Genomic DNA, 19,793 nt, shown 5'->3' with positions numbered 1-19,793 from the left:
ATGGTCTCCAAAATTGAACACAAAACTCCAAGTGGGGCCTTACCAATGACCTGTACAGGGGCATCAACACCTTCTTCCTTCTACTGACTACACCTCAATTTATACAGCCCAGCATCCTTCTGGCAGCAGCCACTGCCTTGTCACACTGTTTTTTCACCTTTAGATCTTCGGACACTATCACCCCAAGGTCCCTCTCCCCGTCCGTGCATATCAGCTTCTCTCCTCCCAGCATATACGGTTCCTTCCTATTATTAATCTCCAAATGCATTACTCTGCATTTCTTTGCATTGAATTTTAGTTGCCAGGCATTAGACCATTCCTCTAACTTTTGCAGATCCTTTTTCATATTTTCCACTCCCTCTTCGGTGTCTACTCTGTTACAAATCTTGGTATCATCTGCAAAAAACACTTTTCCTTCTATCCCTTCAGCAATGTCACTCACAAACATATTGAACAGGATTGGCATAACTATAGGTCTGCACGGGAACGGGGATCGCGTGCACGAGGACCCCCTTCTGGCCCAGGGGACTCCCACGGGGACCCCCCTCTAGCCAACGGGACTCCCACGGGGATGGAAGGCTTTTGAAGCAGGGTTCGTCCATATAATATAATGGACACATCATCCTTAGTAAAAGAGGGGGTTTAAATTATAAGTTAGTTACCTGAACAGAAAACAAAAAAAGGGTTCCACCAAAGAGATTCCACAAGGAAAACAGCAGCGCAAACACAAGAGACTGGAATTGATGATCCTGTCAGAAGTAATTGCTGCTTTTTATGGGGACGGAGGTAATTCCTTGCAGGGACCGGTGGGGACTGGAGAGGATCCTGGCGGGGACGGAGAGGATAATGGCGGGGATGGGTGGGATTTCTGTCCCCGCGCAACTCTCTGGTCCTAACTTCAAATTTGGGCGGTCCCGATTCTTCCTCTACTCACCCCCCCCCCCTCCCGCCCTGCCTAGTGTCGCCCACTCTAACGACACTTCCTGTTTCCGGTGGGAAAGTTGCGGGTCAGTTGCAGTCTGTTTAATGTACTGTAAATATTAGGAGGAAAGAAAACCATTTTGACCGGGTAGGGGGTGAGGGGCTTGAGAATGTGAGAACGACTCCGGACCGGCGTGGGGGTGAGGAGCGGTGGGAGAGATGTCAAACTCTAGAGGGGGTGGGGTGGCTTTTTCTGCTAGGCGTGTGGCTTTGTGTCTTTGGTAATGATTATAGGCCACCAGGACGTTACTAAATGCTGGTAATATTTTAGAAGAGCTCCGTCTCTTGAATCCGAAAGTCATTACCTTGACTGGAGTAGTGTTTCCAGTGTACACACCAGACCATTAGAGCCATTCACTTTTTGTAATGCACGTGTTTAGGTTTGTACTTTAATCTGTTCTTTTTTATTTATTTTTTTTCCACAGTGGTAGTTATGGATACTTTATGGACGGTTCAATTTTTGACTAGCGAATCATATAGGATCTCTCATTGAACGCTGAAAGCAAAAGATCCCTGTTTGTGTCTGCATGAAGAGCCAGATCTGAAATACCTATGAACTCATTACCACTATCGTCTACACCCAAGGTAAGAGCAAAAACAAAAAAAGACAAAACGGTTCATTAACACCTTGCGCATTCCACCTTTTATACTTCACTGATGTTTTCCAAGACAGTCTGTTCTGAGCTCTTTGGGGAGAACGGGAGAGTAACGAATGAAATAAATAATATTTTAAACAGCATAAAACCATTAGTCATGTACAGTACATGTTTTGAAAGTGTAATAAACGAAATCATAGCTGTGCAGCTTTTTATTTTTTTGTTGGTTTATGCACTTCACTATAGGAAGTGATCAAGCTAGATCAAGTAGGACAGTTAACCTTTTCTAGCAGGAACTCTTGTAGGGAGCTTCATTTGCATTCTTTTTGCTCCTTCTTCCTTACCTCTGGGCTGTTAAACTCCTCAGTTGTGTTACTACAAGCAAGACAGTAGGAGCTTTTCTTTTCTGCTTACAGATTTTTGGGAGGTACTGGAGTGGTCTTTTGGGGTGCTAAAGCTATTTTAAAGCTCTGTCCAATGGAGGCTGCATTTAACCAGCCTATTGTTCCACCAAAGATAGATTCACTGGTGGCACAGATTATCAGTCTTATCTCTCTTCCTAGTGAAGGTGGCATGATATTGAAGGATACCCAGGAATGCATATTAGATTTTGTGCACAAAATGCTTTTGAGGCCATGGCCTCAGGATTTTAAGTAGCTGAGGTGGCGTCTTTCATTGACCTAGCTTGCCACTCTAAGTTGTGCCATGATCTGGATGCTATCGTGGACAAAGATCTCCAGTTTTTATTGACTGGGGTGGATCATGTGGCTGATGCTCTTTATATCCTTTTCAGAATTTTGAATAAAATATCTGCTTATTCCATTTCTGCCCGCAGGATGCTATGGATCAAATAGTGGGCTGAGGGGGATTCATCCTCCAAGGTAACCCTGAGTAAACTGCTAATTCCTTTTTGAGACAGACCTGGATGATCTTATGGCCAGTGTATGGATCTGTAGCATGCAGCGCAAAGGCTTCTTGGATGGTTCATAGTGAGTGGCGCAGAAGACACCAGCGTGCTGACAATTCAGCGCAAGACAGAAGCGCGCTGTAGAAAAACTTATTTTTTAAGAGCCCTAACAGCAGCGTGAACACTGTGCATTAAAGTGGGGGGTTCCCCCCACAACCCCCGTCGGAGCTCTTAAAAAATAAGTTTTTCGGCGGTGTGCTTCTGTCTTGCGCTGAATTGTCGGCGCGCTGGTGTCTCGCGTGCGATTATCCCGTCACCTCTTGGATGAAGTGGTCTACACCATTTTGGGGAGAGGGAAAAATTTGACTGTGGCAGCATACACAAAGGCTTGGAAGTGCTTCCCTACTTGGTGCACTCGGAGGAACAAAGATCCGAGCTCAGCCTCTGTCTCAGTGATACTCGTCTTTCTCCAGGAAGGTCTAGAAAAGGGCCTAGCAGTTGGCTCCCTGAGAGTCAGGTAGCTGGGCTCTCCTGCTTTGGACCTAGGGTCATTAAAAACACCCTTGCTACACATCCTGAGGTATCATGATTTCTGAAGGGTGTGTTACAACTCCACCCTTTAGTACAAAAGCTTTTTCCGATGTGGATTCTTGGTGTGGTTCTCCAGGTGTTTTCAAGTCCTCCCTATGAGTCTCTTGACCAAGCTTCATTAATGGATCTTACCATCAAGATGTTGTTTTTGGTGGTGATCACCTCTGCCTGGAGAATGTCAGAACTCCAGATTTTGTCTTGCAGAGATCCTTTTCTTGGGATTACGGATTCAGACGTGACCTTGCGCACAGTCCCATCTTTCTTGCCAAAAGTGATTTCTAGCTTCCACTTCCAAGCTGGAAGTACACTTACCAGCCTTCACACCCTCTTCTTCAAGACAACATGATCGGGAATTAAAAATCATTGGATATGCATGTACTTGCTGCGGTATCTAGAAGTTTCAAATTAATTTCAATTGTCAGATCATCTGTTTTGTGCTGACTGGAGCAACCCGTAAAGGTTGGCCAGCATTGAAAGCAACAATTTCAAGGTGGATCTGTATGGCCATTTCTTCTGCCTATGTTGGAAATGGAAAATGCTCACCCATATCTGTGAGGGTGCATTCCATGAGAGATGTTGCCTCCTCGTGGACATAATCCTTTGCAGTTTCCTCAGAAGAAATACATATATATAGCCATAACTTGATGATGTTTGCATACGTTCATGAAGTTTACAGAGTGGACATGGCGGTCAAACAGAACTCCGCATTTGGATCTTCAATTCTAGCAGCAGGCTCATTTATCCCTAAGCATGAGGGACTACTCTGTTAATGTTCCACAGATTCAGGAATAGAGTGTCTATTGTACTAGAAGAAAGATTAGGTTCTTACTTCGATAATCTTCTTTCTAGTAAACATAAACTGTATTCCTGACTCTTGCCCTGTCAGCTGTGAATTCATCTGCTTCTTGCCTCAATAAGACCAGATAATTCAAGCTTTGGTTTTTTTTCGGTTCAGCCTTGACAAATATAGAGGCAGTGGCTACCACGTTGAAGTATCCAGGGGGTATCTGTACAAATCTTCCACACTCTTAGTGCAGGTTGCAGTTAAGTAGGTGCAATGTTAGTTTTTCACCTTGTTATATATTGCAAATGTTTGGTTAGGTATTTATGGCAAAATAATTTTTATTATTATCAGAGCAGGTAAAACACAAGTACCAAGATTCAGCCTAACAAGCAGTGTTCCAATAACTGGTTTACCCAACATGTGGTGGACACTTGGAATGCGCTTCCAGAGAGTTTAATAGGGCAGAGTACGGTACTGGGGTTCAAGAAAGGATTGGACAATTTCCTGCTGGAAAAGGGGATAGCGGGGTATAGATAGAGGATTACTGCACAGGTCCTGGACCTGTTGGGCCGCCGTGTGAGCGGTCTGCTGGGCACGATGGACCTCTGGTCTGATCCAGCAGAGGCATTGCTTATGTTCTTATGACGATAAATCCTGACAAGCAGGATGCAAGTTGGTCTTAGTCAAAGAGGCACATAATGCGCAATCTGCATATAGGCAAATCTATCAACAGCTGTAAGACCATGCTTCTGACACAACGTTTGGAAAGATTGAATTGAGCCATCCTCCTGCACCAGATGAAATAAAAAGATCAACCCCCTTGCCGCCCACTGCTTAAATCGTGAGACCCCCATGCCCGGGGAAAAATTTCGATTACCACACAATGGCAAGAGGGGAAACTCACAGGCACTAATAACCATGAAATTTACACACCCATTTCCACACCTTTCGTAAGGGGAGACCAAACACCCGGAGTCGCACATCAGAAGAGTAGATAGAGGAACAGAATAAAGGTAAGTGCTGAAATGCTCCTGTTGATAGCACGCTAGCTCCAGCGGAGTATTAGAGAAGGCAGATGTATCCCGAAAGTAGTCATTAATGTGACGCATGCCACAGCCTTTATTAAGATATCTAAGGTTAAGCAAACCCAGACCCCCCTTGTATTGTGGGTGCACCTGCGAATAAGATAAACGAGCTTGACAACCCCTCCATAGAAAACGGCGAACCAAGTGAATATAGATATTCTCGTCCCGACAGAGCAAATACAGAGGGAGCATCTGAAATTGGTAAAGCCAGGTGGGAAGTATAATCATATTAAGGAGAACCACCCGCCTCAGGAGAGAAAGGGGATAGTCCTGCCACAATCGCAATTTAATAGCCAAAGAATGCAATAATAATAATAATTTATTTTCTTATATACCGCCCAATCAGAAGTTCTGGGCGGTTCACAGCAAGAGAACTGAGACATAGCGAAGACACAAAATACAGTAGAATTCAGTGGAATACAATATGATGCAGTACAATGTAATATAATGTGAAATCATCGCATAAATTTACCAAATAAATAGGTTATCATCGATTTTCTGAACTCAAGGTAAGATTGAGATTCGGCAATTAGAGGACACAGTCAAGAGTTCATTTTCCCCGCTTGAAAAGCCAGAGTTTTGTCTAAGAAACTTTTAAAACGACAGGCTTTCAGAGTGGGGTACATAAACATACTCGAGTTTCTTGTGTTCTTATTTGATGAGAATAATTTTAGTTGGGTAGATAAGTATGATGGTAGTAGTCCGAAGAGTGCTTTAAAAAAAACCCTAGTTTCAAAAGGGAGCCAATGAAGTTGCACGTAAAAAGGGCTTACATGGTCAAACTATATTTTAATCCAAAGATCAGACGAACAGCCACATTTTGAACCAGGCGAAGTCTTAGCAATATTTTCTTTGTTGACCCTAGGTTTGTGATATTACAATAGTCTAAGGTTAGATAGGATGGTGGATTGAAATAGTATCTTAAAGGACTCCTTGTCAAAATATTTTTCTATGGTTTTTAGTTTCCATAAAATAGCGAAGCATTTTTTAGTCAGTTGGAGTCACATTAGAAGAGTATACAGTGGAAAGATCAGTAGGAATATAAACACCCAAATATTTAATAACTTTATCAGCCCACTTTAAAGGAAAATCTCCCAGCCAAGAATCACGAATGGAAGAATGAGAGGGCAAAGCCACTGATTTGTCTAAATTAATGGTAAGACCCGAGTAGAAGCCAAATTCTGCAATAAGATCTAGGGCTGCCCCGAGAGAGCGCGCCGAATTCATAAGAACAAGCATTAAATCGTCAGCAAAATTTAAGGTTTTAATAACCTGATCTGCTATGGTTAATCCACGCACTTCCTCAAATTGATGGAGGGTGCATAATAAAGGTTCCAAAGTAAGAATAAAAATGAGGGGGGAAGGGGGCATCCCTGCCGCGTGCCCCGTCGAATAGGAAAGGTATCTGAAAGGGTACCATTAACAACGAGAGTCGCAGTCGGGCCATTATACAGCGAGGCAAAGGCGGCACGATAGAAGCCCGAGATCCCATTATAATCCAGAGTATGAAAAAGATAGGGCCACGAAACATTATCAAAAGCCTTAGCCGCGTCTAAGTTTAGATATTTATATACTGCCTATCAGGCAATCTAAGCAGTTTATAATCAGGTACTCCAGCATTTTCCCTATCTGTCCCGGTGGGCTCACAATTTACCTAATGTACCTGGGGCTATGGAGGATTGAGTGACTTGCCCAAGGTCACAAGGAGCAGTGTGGGATTTGAACCTACAACTTCAGGGTGCTGAGACTAGCTCTAACCACACACCTTCCAAAGAATTTTGTTATATGTTTTTTGTTTGTTTGTTTTTACATTTAAGTATTTTTTTATTGATTTCAATATAATATCAAGTGAAACTTGTACAGAAAGCAATTTTAACCAAGCATATTGCAATCATATAAATCCATACTTAACAAATTAAGCAGTTACAAGAAAAAGTATTATGGTAAAATTAGCTCAAGTCCTCTTTAGATCCAAGAATTTACTTGCGAGTAAAACAAGAAAAACAACCAAAAGAAGTAGTAGCATGCCTATGGATCGGGAAGGGAGTTAAAATTTTCTTTTAGAGCTCAAGCTTGAATTTTCTCCTTGTCCAGATGGGATATAGCCAGAAAATTAGTCAGATGTTGGGGCTCAAATAATACATATTTAATTGAATGATAGCGGACAATGTACTTACAAGGATGTCTTAAGTAAAAAGTAGCCCCCAATGAGATGACCCCCGGTTTCAAAAGAAGAAAATCACGTCTACATTTTTGAGTTTCCCTTGAAACATCAGGAAACATTTGAATTTTACAGCTAAGGAATTCCTTCTGTTTGTTCTTTAGAAATAGTCTCAATAACCAAGATTTATCAATAGAAAGAGCCAATATAGCTACTAATGTTGCAAGTGTTACCACTTCTTTATCTGACTTCTCCACAATCTCAGTAATATTCAATGCTTGTCCTTCAGTAGGGTCAGGTTGCTGTTGATGCGGAGTTTTACTAGGGAGATAATAAACTTGAGAAAAAGGTGGAAGATTGCCTTCTGGAATTTCTAAAACTTCTAGTAAATATCTCCTAAGCATATTTCTAGGTGTAACCATAGTTATTCTTGGGTAATTTATCAATCTCAAGTTATTGTTACGTGCCTGATTCTCTAATGACTCCTCTTTTCTTCTGAGATTCAAATTATCTTTAATTATAGTTTCCTGGAGTTGTTTTACTGAAACCATATCCTGCTGAGTCTTTTGAAGTAAATTGTTAGAATAAGTCATATCCAATTTTAATTTTTCTAATTCTTCTGAATGAGAAATAAGTTTATTTTCAATCTGTTGGATATTAGGACTAATTATCTTCCCAAAATTTGCTACCAGGTCCCAAAGGGCTTCTAGGGTCACCTCAGCAGGCCTATCCCCAAAGGAAGCTTGTATTGAAGTGCAGAGTCCCTCACCTTCCTTAGGATGTTCTGGTTTCTGTTCCTTCTGATTCAATCCTCCTCTAGCTGTCATGGTTCCCACAGAATCTTCCTGGGAGATTACCCGAACCGGGGGTCTCCATTTCCAGGATCCCCAATCTTAAGTTGTCTGCCTCTGGGGAAAGTACCACCCCTTCTTCCGGGGTTTCCTGACCCCTGGGGGAGCTGGTCAACTGTGGTGGAGGAGGCGGTGCTCTAACATCCGGGCTAAGGGTGGGATCTGGCCCAAGAGGAGTCCTGCCAGCCTCGCTCACGCCCGGGATCCTCAGCGGGCTGGCAACTGGACTCACCGACACAGCTTCCTGCATCCTCCGAAGCAGTTCCCCGATTTGCCGAGGGACGGCCCCTCGGAGCGCCGCAAAGCACCAGCAGCACTCCTGCCTCTCCTCTTCGGCATCACGCTTCAAAAAGAAATACAGCCAGGCTGAAAACAACAGCTTCCGGCAAGAAATCAGATAATTAAGAGCGCTTCGGTCAGCAGCATATACCCGATCACTCAGGCAGCAGCCATCTTGGATCTGCTTCGTTATATGTTTAATGATATGAACAGAACAGACATGTTTCTTGGGGAGATACTTCCTTTTCTGTTTCTAGGGCTGACTGTCTGCTTTGTTACTAACTGAGGAGTTGAAGGAAGGCCCAGAGGTAAGGGAGGAGGAGCAAAATGAATGCAAATGAAGCTGCTTTCAAAAGTTCTCATGAGAAGAGATTGACTACCCACAGGTTCAGGAACTGAGTGTATGTCTACTAGAAAGTTAGGGCTCTTCAGCTTGGAAAAGAGACAGCTGAGGGGGGAAATATGATTGAAGTCTACAAAATCCAGAGTGGAGTAGAATGGGTACAAGTGGATCGATTTTTCACTCCGTCAAAAATTACAAAGACTAGGGGACACTCGATGAAGTTACAGGGAAATCCTTTTAAAACCAATTGGAGGTATTTTTTTTTTTTCACTCAGAGAATAGTTAAGTTCTGGTACACGTTTCCAGAGGATGTGGTAAGAGCGGATAGCGTAGCTGGTTTTAAGAAAGGTTTGGACAAGTTCCTGGAGGAAAGGTCCATAGTCTGTTATTGAGGAAGACATGGGGGGGGAAGCCATTGCTTGCCCTGTTATTGGTAGCATGGAATATTGTTACACCTTGGGTTTTGGCCAGGTACTAGTGACCTGGATTGGCCACCGTGAGAACAGGCTACTGGGCTTGATATACAATTGGTCTGACCCAGTAAGGCTATTTTTATGTTCTTAAGGTAAGAACCTAATCTTTCCATACAAGCAAAAAGTTTAATTTAAGAAATGCCTTTAAAATCCTAGACAATCCAACCACCCTCTCAACTTAGCTAATTACTTCTTTCTGTAAAAACATTTTCATTTGTAACTTGAAACAATTTTGTTTTACAGAATCTTGGTACAGACTTTGAGAATTCTACTATTCAGAGACAGAGGAAGGAACTACAGCTCTTAATTGCAGAACTAAAGGACCGTGATAAGGAGTTGAATGATATGGTTGCAGTGCATCAAAGGCAGCTGGTAGCATGGGATGAAGATAGGCAGAAAGTACTTAATTTAGAGGAGCGGAGTAGCAGATTGGAAAGTGAGTAGATAGAAATATAGAAACATGATGGCAGATAAAGGCCAAAGGGCCCACTCAGTCTGCCCATCTGCAGCATCTACTATCTCCTCCTTTCCCTAAGAGATCCCACATGCCTTTCCCATGCTTTTTTGAATTAAAATACAGTCATTGTCTCCACTACCACCTCTACTGGGAGACTATTCCATGCATCTACCACCTTTACTTTTGTTACAGAATTTCCTGAGACTACTCCTATCACCTCTTTATCGTATGTCCTTTCATTCCAGAGCTTCCTTTAAAATGAAAGAGACTGAATAAATGCATAAATTTAAGTTTATTTGATTTTTGATATACCGTCTATCAGAAACTTCTAAACGGTTTACAGCGTAGTTAAAAAAAAATAAATAAATAAAAAGAGTATCAGTTACAGGCAAGGTAATAATCGACTGATATGAAACAGAAGAGCTAAAGGAAAGAAATACAATGTAATCCTTATTGATAGTTAATAATAATAACGTTTTTATATATTGTCGGTACCTAGAACTCTAGATAGCTAACAAAGCATGGCATAAGCCTAAAGATGTCTAACAGAATCAGACAATTAATAACAATTTAAAAATCATTAAATAAATTTTTTAAACAGCCAAGGCTTAAGCTACCTGCAAAAATGTAAATACAGTAAGTATATTCTGATTTTAGCTCAATGAGGAGCGAATTGCACAATTATGGATTGTGCAAATAGGATTCTTTGTTTTTTTAATATAATCCAGCAGCAGCTGTTTCTTTTACAAAGAATTACAGAAGTAAAGAAACTGGCCTCTACTTTAAAATATATTACTAAACTATAAAAGTGAAATAATATGGGGCTGTGGTTCCTTACCACCTCTTTGGGTTTTTTTTTTCTTTTTTTCAAAGGCAGAAAGGAACCTAATTTAACAAAGAAATTTCTTCAACTAGAAGACAATAAATTTTTTTTTTTTTAATTCTTTATTCATTTATTCATCTTTCAACAAGTGTAAAAAATATTAAACAATTGAAAATGAATACATCACTTGAATTACTATCAATTATAGCGTTGAATAAAATTTAATCCCTCCCCTCCCCTCCAACTAGATTTCAATCAAAAATATCATATAAAGATTCGTTCCCTTTTTTTTTTTTTAAACTAAACATTTAATAAAATAAAAAAAACCCTCACATCCCTTCATTCACAATTGTACTTATAGAGTAAGAATGGCATCTATTCATTACAATATTTAGTTAATGGCCCCCTTATCTCTTTAAATTTATTATAACTCCCCTTTTGTATAGCTATTGTTCTCTCCATTTTATAAATATGACATAATGAGTTCCACCAGAAATTATTTAGTCTGTTCCAGTTTTTCCAATTAGTTGTGATCTGTTGTATGGCGACTCCTGTAATTATCAGTAAAAGCTTATTATCCCAGGACAAGCAGGCATGATATTCTCACATGTGGGTGACGTCATCTACGGAGCCCCGATGCGGAAGCATTTTCAAGCAAACTTGATTGAGGATTTAAGTTTGCTCTGCTGCTCCACGCATGCGTGCCTTCCTGCTCCACTAGGGGGTGCATCCCCTCGTGGTCTCCAGTTCAAAATTTTCCGCGAGCCTAGAAGACGTGTTTTTCAGGCTCTGCCCCAACTGCCTTCTAGCACCGCGATTTTTTCTTGTTTTTTCACGATTAAGTCGCTGTGCGCGAATTCCTTACCTTTTTACTTGATTCCTGCTTCGTTTCCAACGACCCGGAGGCTTCCGGGTCCCCGTGGCCGCGTGGCTAATCGAGCCGCGGCTACTTTCGATTTAATGTCCCGGCCTTTGACCGGCTTTAAAAAGTGCACCCGGTGCGAGCGGCTTCTTTCTCTCACAGACCCACATCGCCGGTGCATCCTTTGTCTGGGGGCGACTCATCCAACCGACTCCTGCCCCCAGTGCGCTATTTTCCAAAACCGGGCCCTCCGCCGAAGAAAAGCCCGCATGGCGGATCTCTTCACCCCGGACCAACCCCCCACTTTGGCCTCGAGGTCGGCCCTGGCCTAGGCCCCGGCCTTGACCTCGGCCCCGGAAACCTCGGCATCGCCTCGAGACTCGACCCCGAAGTCCTCGGGACAACAGAAAGCCTCGGCTCCGGGTAAATCCCCTCTTCCCTCTTCAGGTTCTGTAACAGCGAAGAAGCCAGCCTCGGGGACAACGGCGACGCATGGCGGAAGCCCCATGCTTACAGCCCCGTCTAAGCCCTCCAAGCCTTCGGGCCGTGCCTCCACCCATCGGGAATACTCTAATACGAGGTCGCCCCCGGTGGAGCGCACAGAGGCAGGGGACATGCCTTCGATGCTGTCCGTGCCCGTCTTCCAGGACCTACTCCGAGCGAAGATCACGTCGGAGCTGTCCGCTGCAATAGCCCAGTTTCAATCGGCCTCGACCTCGAATGCGCCAGACCAACCTGAGCCTCACACCGAACAACCTCGAGGAAAGGTGCGCAATCCTCGCCGCATCCCATCCTCCTCGGACTCCTCGCCGAGACGCCCGAGACATTCCCCCTCTGCGGACCGCCGAGGGGCAAAACGTCGGGCTAGAACGACAGAAACCTCGAACCGCCGTACCTCCAAGAAGGCCCGAGGTTCACCAACCCTACGAGGCTGTTCCCCCACACCTCGTACAGGACCACTAAGAGTGGCTGAGTTATCACTCTCCGACCCACGTATCCTCCGAACTCCCCCTCGGACGCATTCTCCGAGGGAGTCCGGATCGAGGTCACCAACCCGACATCGATCGGTACCCCTAACCCCGGCATCGTCTCCGAGGGGATCCTCGAGACGCCGAAGATCGACAACCCCGGAACACTCTCACAGTGCTTCCCCAACCTCGGAGCATGGGTCAGAGCATGAACCTCGATACTCGAGGGAAGCCTCCTTATCCTTCTCCACCCGGCGAAGGTCTCGTTCCCTGACCCCGCACGGGGCTCCGGGGACATCTCGCCCATCCTTCACTCGCTTTGTCCAAGACATGGGCCAAGCATTGGACTTAGATCTCCAGTCCGACTCCAGATACTCTAAGGAGTACCTGGCAGAGCTGGATATGCCATCACTGCCCAGAGAGTCCCTCCGCTTACCACCTAACCCGGTACTCCAACAGGCCTTCTTCAGGAACCTGGAGACCCCCTACATGGTCACGGCCGTACCCTCCAAAATGGAGGCCAAGTACCGCACAGTACCTTATCCGGGATTCGAGCAACCACAGCTCTCCCACCAATCGCTGCTGGTGGAATCCTCCTTGAAAAAGGCTCACCCGTCCCGTGTCTCAGCAGCGGTACCCCCAGGCCGGGAAGGCCGAACCTTGGACAAGTTCGGCAGGAGACTATACCAAAACGCAATGATGGCCTCTAGGGTGCAAAGCTACACTTTCACCTTCACATCATACCTCAAACACCTCATTGGACTATTGAGAGCCTTTGAGACTGACCTACCGGCCTCCCGACAGGAAACGTTCGGCCTGCTTTTAGAGTCCCTCTCCAACCTGCGCCTTCATCTATTCCACGCGGCCTACGATGGCTTCGAACTCTCCTCCAGAGAAGCAGCCTTCGCTATCGCCATGCGCCGACTAGCTTGGCTGCGCCTGGTCGACATGGACCCCAACTTACAGGACCGGTTAGCAAACCTCCCCTGCGTGGGAAAGGAATTGTTCGATGACACTATCGAGGCGGCGACAAAACGCCTCTCTGAACATGAACGCTCATTTGCCTCCCTTGTCCGGCAAAAGCCCAAACCGCCAGCGCCCAGGCCATACAGGGCCCCTCCGCGCCGCTACCCACAAAAGTCCACCCCTGCTTTCTCGCGGCCCCCACCCAGACGTCCGCAAGCCCATCACAGGGCCATGCCCAAGTCCCAACCGCCCGCGACCACCAAACCATCCCCGTCCTTTTGACGGGACACGCGGAAGGGGGCGGGCCCCCTCCGCCATAGTCCCAGACCACCTTCCCATCGGAGGTCGACTCAAAGCCTTTTACCCTCGCTGGGAACAACTCACGACGGACGCATGGGTCCTTGGCGTGATCTCATCAGGGTACTCTCTCAACTTTCGGGCCATTCCCCCGGACAACCCCCCAAGGAATTGCCCTCCCAACAGGACTCAGCTACCTCTACTCCTCTCCGAAGCTCGAGACCTGCTTCGCCTGAGAGCAGTGGAGAAGGTCCCCCCCAACCAACGGGGGAAGGGCTTCTACTCCCGTTACTTTCTGGTACCGAAAAAAACGGGAGACCTACGCCCAATACTAGACTTGAGACGCCTCAACAAATTCCTGGTACGGGAAAAGTTTCGGATGCTCTCACTACCAACACTCTACCCCCTGATCGACGAGGGCGACTGGCTCTGCTCCCTCGATCTCAAAGAGGCGTACACACATGTCCCAGTGCATCCCGCTCACCGCAAGTTTTTGCGTTTCCAAGTAGGGGACTGGCACCTACAATACCGAGTCCTCCCCTTCGGACTAGCATCATCGCCTCGGGTCTTCACCAAGTGCCTCGTGGTGGTAGCAGCAACCTTACGCTCCCAGGGCCTCCAGGTATTCCCCTACCTGGACGACTGGCTAATCAAAGCCCCGTCTAAAGAAGGGGCTATCTCAGCGACCCAACAGACTATTACCTATCTACAAAGTCTGGGGTTCGAAATAAACTTCCCAAAATCTCAACTACGCCCCTCACAATCCCTACAGTTCATCGGGGCCACGCTGGACACGGTTCGCCTCCGTTCCTTCCTCCCCCCTCCGCGCATGGAGGCGTTAGTAAGTCTGAGCCGAAGGATCTCTCGGCTGACCTCAGTATCAGCCCGACAGATGATGATCCTCCTGGGCCACATGGCCTCCACCGTCCATGTCACACCCTTCGCCCGCCTCCATCTGAGAATCCCTCAATGGACCCTGGCGTCTCAATGGCGTCAAGACCGTGACCCGATCGACCACTCAGTGACAGTGACTCCTTCATTGCAACGATCGCTCCGCTGGTGGGCCGACTCTTCAAATCTTTCCAAAGGTTTGCTCTTCCTCACCCCACCCCACAGCAAGGTACTCACCACGGACTCGTCGGAGTACGCTTGGGGAGCCCATCTGGACGGCCTGCGCACCCAAGGAATGTGGTCAGCACAAGACCGCCGCTGCCACATCAACGTGCTAGAACTTCGGGCCATCTACCTCGCAGCAGTAGCCTTCCAACATCTGCTCCGCGACCGAGTGGTTCTCATCCGAACCGTCAATCAAGTAGCGATGTACTACGTAAACAAACAAGGGGGCACAGGGTCTTGGCCCCTTTGCCGGGAAGCCCTGCGCCTCTGGAAATGGGCAATCTCCAACAACACCTTCCTTCGGGCGGTGTACATACAAGGAGAACAAAACTGCCTGGCGGACAGACTCAGCCGCCTCCTCCAGCCACACGAGTGGTCACTACACTCTCAGGCCCTACGAGGAGTGTTCGAACGGTGGGGGACGCCTCAAATAGACCTGTTCGCATCCCCTCACAACCACAAGCTGCCTCTCTTCTGCTCCCGGATATACTCCCCGGACCGGCTCGAGGCCGACGCCTTCCTCCTCGATTGGGAGGGAAGGTTCCTGTACGCGTTCCCGCCGTTCCCTCTGATACTGCGGACGCTTGTCCACCTGAAAACGGTACAAGCCACCCTGATCCTGATTGCCCCTCGCTGGCCACGCCAGCCGTGGTTTTCCCTTCTACTTCAACTCAGTGTCAGAGATCCACTGCCTCTGCCTCTGTTTCCCTCTCTACTGTCACAGGGTCAGGGTTCACTGTTACATCCCAATCTTCAATCTCTTCATCTGAATGCTTGGTTTCTCTCCCCCTGACTGCTCTCCCCGTGTCTCAATCAGTCAAGGAGATATTGGAGGCCTCTAGAAAAATCTCGACGAGAACCTGCTACTCCCAAAAGTGGACCAGATTCTCAACCTGGTGCTCCTCCCACAGCCAGGACCCGGTGTCGGTCCCCGTCCCCCTGGTCCTTGACTATCTACTTCAACTATCTCATTCCGGCCTAAAGACCAACTCCATTCGAGTACACCTCAGTGCGATTGCGGCCTTTCATCAGCCCCTGGAAGGGAAAGCCCTCTCGCTCCATCCCTTAGTCACTCGCTTCATGAAGGGCCTGCTGAACTTCCACCCCCCTCTCAAACCTCCACCGGTGGTTTGGGACCTTAACGTGGTTCTGGCTCAACTAATGAAACCTCCATTTGAGCCCCTAGACAAATGCCATCCAAAATTCCTCACTTGGAAGGTAATTTTCCTACTTGCACTCACGTCCGCACGGCGGGTTAGTGAGCTACAAGCCCTGGTAGCGGACCCACCCTTCACGGTATTCCATCACGACAAGGTGGTACTCCGCACCCATCCAAAGTTCCTACCTAAAGTAGTGTCTGATTTCCATCTAAATCAGTCCATTGTCTTACCTGTGTTTTTCCCCAAGCCCCACTCTCATCCCGGAGAAGTGGCGCTCCACACTCTTGACTGCAAAAGAGCGTTGGCCTTTTACCTCCAACGCACTCAGCCACACCGGAAAGTCCCACAACTGTTTTTGTCCTTCGACCCAAACCGGTTAGGTCACCCAGTTTCCAAACGCACCTTGTCCAACTGGTTGGCCGATTGCATCTCCTTTTGCTACGCTCAGGCTGGTCTCGCGCTGAATGGTCGAGTAACGGGACACAAAGTCCGAGCGATGGCAGCCTCCGTAGCCTTCCTCAGGTCAACACCTATCGAGGAAATCTGCAAGGCTGCCACATGGTCTTCGGTTCATACCTTCACCTCCCACTACTGTCTGGACTCCCTGTCCAGAAGCGATGGCCGATTCGGCCAATCGGTGTTGCGAAATCTATTTGCTTAAATTGCCAACTTCCCTCCATCCCTCTGCAGTAAGCTTGGAGGTCACCCACATGTGAGAATATCATGCCTGCTTGTCCTGGGATAAAGCACAGTTACTTACCGTAACAGGTGTTATCCAGGGACAGCAGGCATATATTCTCACAACCCACCCACCTCCCCGAGGTTGGCTTCTTGGCTAGTTAAGTGAACTGGAGACCACGAGGGGATGCACCCCCTAGTGGAGCAGGAAGGCACGCATGCGTGGAGCAGCAGAGCAAACTTAAATCCTCAATCAAGTTTGCTTGAAAATGCTTCCGCATCGGGGCTCCGTAGATGACGTCACCCACATGTGAGAATATATGCCTGCTGTCCCTGGATAACACCTGTTACGGTAAGTAACTGTGCTTTGTTGTTTGATGATATTTTGCTCTTTGATCTCATTAATGTACCAAATAAAATTGTATCGTATGATAATGCTATGTGGTTTTCTAATAGACAATTAATTTGGGACCAAATTGATTTCCAAAAGATCATAATACAGGGACAATAAAATAATAAATGATCTAACGTCCCTGCTTCAAGATTACAATGCCAGCATCTATTAGACTTAGAGCTATCTAATTTCTGTAATCTAACTGGGGTCCAAAAAGCTCTATGTAATAAAAAGAACCAAGTTTGTCTCATAGATGCGGACACTGTACATCTCATCCTTCAAGACCAAATTCGTGGCTATTGAGATACATCAATTTGATGTTTGATCGCAATACTCAAAATGTCCCTAAGTCCATTTTTAGGTTTTTTATTTACATATCCGCTTTATCAATTTATTCTACTGTGCGGCTTGGTGACCCAAGAAGTCCATCTGAAAGCATAAAAATTCTAAAATATATTTTGTATTAAGAATCTTCCATTCAGGGAACCCTGCCTGAATGGCTTGCTTCAGTTGCAACCATCTATAGCTTTGTGATTTATTAAGACCAAATTTATGTTGCAACTGTGAAAATTCAAGCAGTTTACCATTTGAAATAACATTACCTTGAATTCATATACCTGCTATCATCCAATGCTTCCAGATGACTTTAAATCCGCCAATTTGGATCTTGGAGTTTAAACATATAGTTTGATTTGTTGATTTATAGATTGGAATAGGTGTTAAATTGCTGACATATCTTAGGGTTTTCCATGTGTCCATAAATATTCTATTATCTATATATAAATTAGGCATTTTAATACTAAGAACATGACATAAACGTAGAGGAAACATGAGTCGCCATTCCAACCATAACCAATCTGGGGTATTATCAGTGAGCTCTAGGGGGACCCAATACATACCCTGGCGTAAAATATAGGCTTGATGATACCTATAGAAGTTTGGAAAATTTACCCCACCCTCCGCAATTGGTTTTTGTAAAGATACTAAAGCAATTCTAGGAGTTTTGCCCAGCCAAATAAATTTTATAAGAATACTGTTTAATTTTTTATAAAAGGACCCCTTAAAAAACACTGGTAACATTCCCATCTGATAACAAACCACAGGCAATATCATCATTTTGATAGTTTGAACTCTTCCCCAACAAGACAGATGTAATGGTTTCCATAAATTAATACTAGGAAGTGATACTTAGTCAGTATTTAGTGAGTGATTTAAAGGGTAAAGGTAATATAATAGCTTAAGGTTCTGGGAAATCAAAATGCAAGCAGAACCCCAGAAAAAATAAATCTAGGAGGTTTTGTGTTTTTTTATTAGATGAACTGCACAAAAGAGATGACATAATCAAAACTCTAACCAAGAGGATCCAGGTACTCGAATCTCGGCAACGAGGTGGACAGGCTATACTTGAAAATACTCAACAACAGCTTCATGAACTCTCCCAGAAAGAACTGGAGGCATCTAGTCACCGTCAAGACCTGGAAGTACGGATACATTATCGATTCAGGGTCTTATTTCTATATTTTTTCTTTACCCCTCCCCTTTTATGAAGCCGTGTTAGGGTTTTTTTTAATTTGCTGGTGCATCGGTAAAAGCTCTGACAATAGAATTCCTATGAGCATTGGTGCTTTTACTGCTGCAGCCGATGATAAAAACTCTGAATGCGGCTTGATAAAAGGGGGGGGGGGTTAAATTTGTTAAACAAAATTTTAAGTGTTGCAAACAATTAAAAAAAATTAGAATTAATTTGTATATCAGATACCCTTAAATCTAATTGCTCAAAACTATTGTCTTTTCAATATAAAGCCATACTTGCACAATGAAAATGAAAACCTAACTAAAGTGGTATTAGTAATAAAGAAATACATTTTTGTTCTCTAATGATAGCCTGAGATTTGAAACCTCTGCACCAGAGACCGGGACTCTGACCCCTAAGCCAATTTCTTTCAATGTATATGAAAAATATGTTTTTATTTGAGTATGCTCAGTGCTCTAATTTAAAGGTCCTATAGTAAAGACCAGTGGATTCAGGAGCCATTATTGCATTCCCAAAGTTATTCATCTTTCAACATTAAAGTTGGATAAGGAGAAATTAGGGATGCCTTCAATTAAGGTAAATTGATTTTTATTGCTAACCGGCACTTGTATTTTTTTTCTTGTAGCGGTTTTCGCAATGAGCACTTTTAAAGGGAAAAAGTGCTCATCGTGCTTCAGGCGCACAATCTATGTGGACAGCGTGTGCACGAAGGAGAGCAAGCAGTGGAGAAGTGGGGATACCGCCCACACAGGGATTTCCTCACCTGATGATGGCTTCCCTTTTTGCTGCTGTCGGCTTGCCCGCTTTAGCGGCTGTGTCTGTTTAGGCCTCTTTGACGATGTAGGCCTCAGGGGAGTCTTCTTCAGTGGGTTTTTCGCCTGTTTTGGCGGGAAGCTCCGCCATCTTGTCTGCAGCCACAGGTGACCTTCCCCCTGTCTTAGATAGACAGGAGCAGGTTTCTGCTGGGTATCCTGCCTTGGCAGTGAGTCCTGCTTTGCCGCTAGGGGAAATTTCCCCAGATTTTGTTTTAGCCTTGTGCAAAGGTTTTTTGCAGGTGGCTGGGAGTCCTGTTTTTTCCCCGGGGATCTCGGGTTTTTCAGTGGGGTGGTGCTGTTGCCTTTTGCGTCTACCCCTGTTTGGCCCCCTTCAATGTCTTCCCCGGACCCATCCCCTCTGTCTTTGTCCAAGAGGCCATAGGACAAGGATTTTTTAATTGGGGAGATATTTTCTCCTGCTGAGGACTTGGACCCCTTGTTGGACCCCAGAGATCCTCTCAGGGGGACGGATGCCACTGGCATATGTTTTTTGGAGCCTCTGGCTGGTGAGGATGCATCAGTGATGCAGGAAGAGCTCCAGAAACTTATTCTTCAGGTTTCATCATAAGAACATAAGCAATGCCTAGTTTTGTGTTTTGAAGAAGATGCAAAGGAGCCCCCACATGTGGTGGATCCCCTTCTTTGGGCAATCCGTTTGGCCTTCCGTTCTTT

General features: G+C 45.5%; 1 protein-coding gene across 3 annotated transcripts in view; it reads left to right on the top strand.

The window, feature by feature from the left end:
• Positions 1-907: 907 nt before the first annotated feature.
• CCDC62 (coiled-coil domain containing 62) overlaps positions 908-19,793 on the top strand; it is a 95,386-nt gene continuing 76,500 nt past the window's right edge. Inside the window, exons 1-4 of one of the 3 annotated variants that reach the window (XM_033955727.1) lie at positions 908-1,007; positions 1,407-1,566; positions 9,295-9,487; positions 18,087-18,253. In XM_033955727.1, coding sequence (XP_033811618.1) covers positions 1,534-1,566; positions 9,295-9,487; positions 18,087-18,253 — 393 coding nt within the window. In that variant the 5' untranslated portion in view covers positions 908-1,007; positions 1,407-1,533. Of the gene's footprint in view, positions 1,122-1,406; positions 1,567-9,294; positions 9,488-18,086; positions 18,254-19,793 lie in introns of all 3 variants that reach the window. The other 2 variants (XM_033955728.1, XM_033955726.1) reach the window with 2 other exon arrangements.

The sequence above is a fragment of the Geotrypetes seraphini genome, chromosome 8 (assembly GCF_902459505.1).
Source record: "Geotrypetes seraphini chromosome 8, aGeoSer1.1, whole genome shotgun sequence".
Lineage (NCBI taxonomy): Eukaryota > Metazoa > Chordata > Amphibia > Gymnophiona > Dermophiidae > Geotrypetes > Geotrypetes seraphini.
Note: the sequence above shows the minus strand (reverse complement) of the source record. Positions and strands in the feature narration are given on the sequence as shown.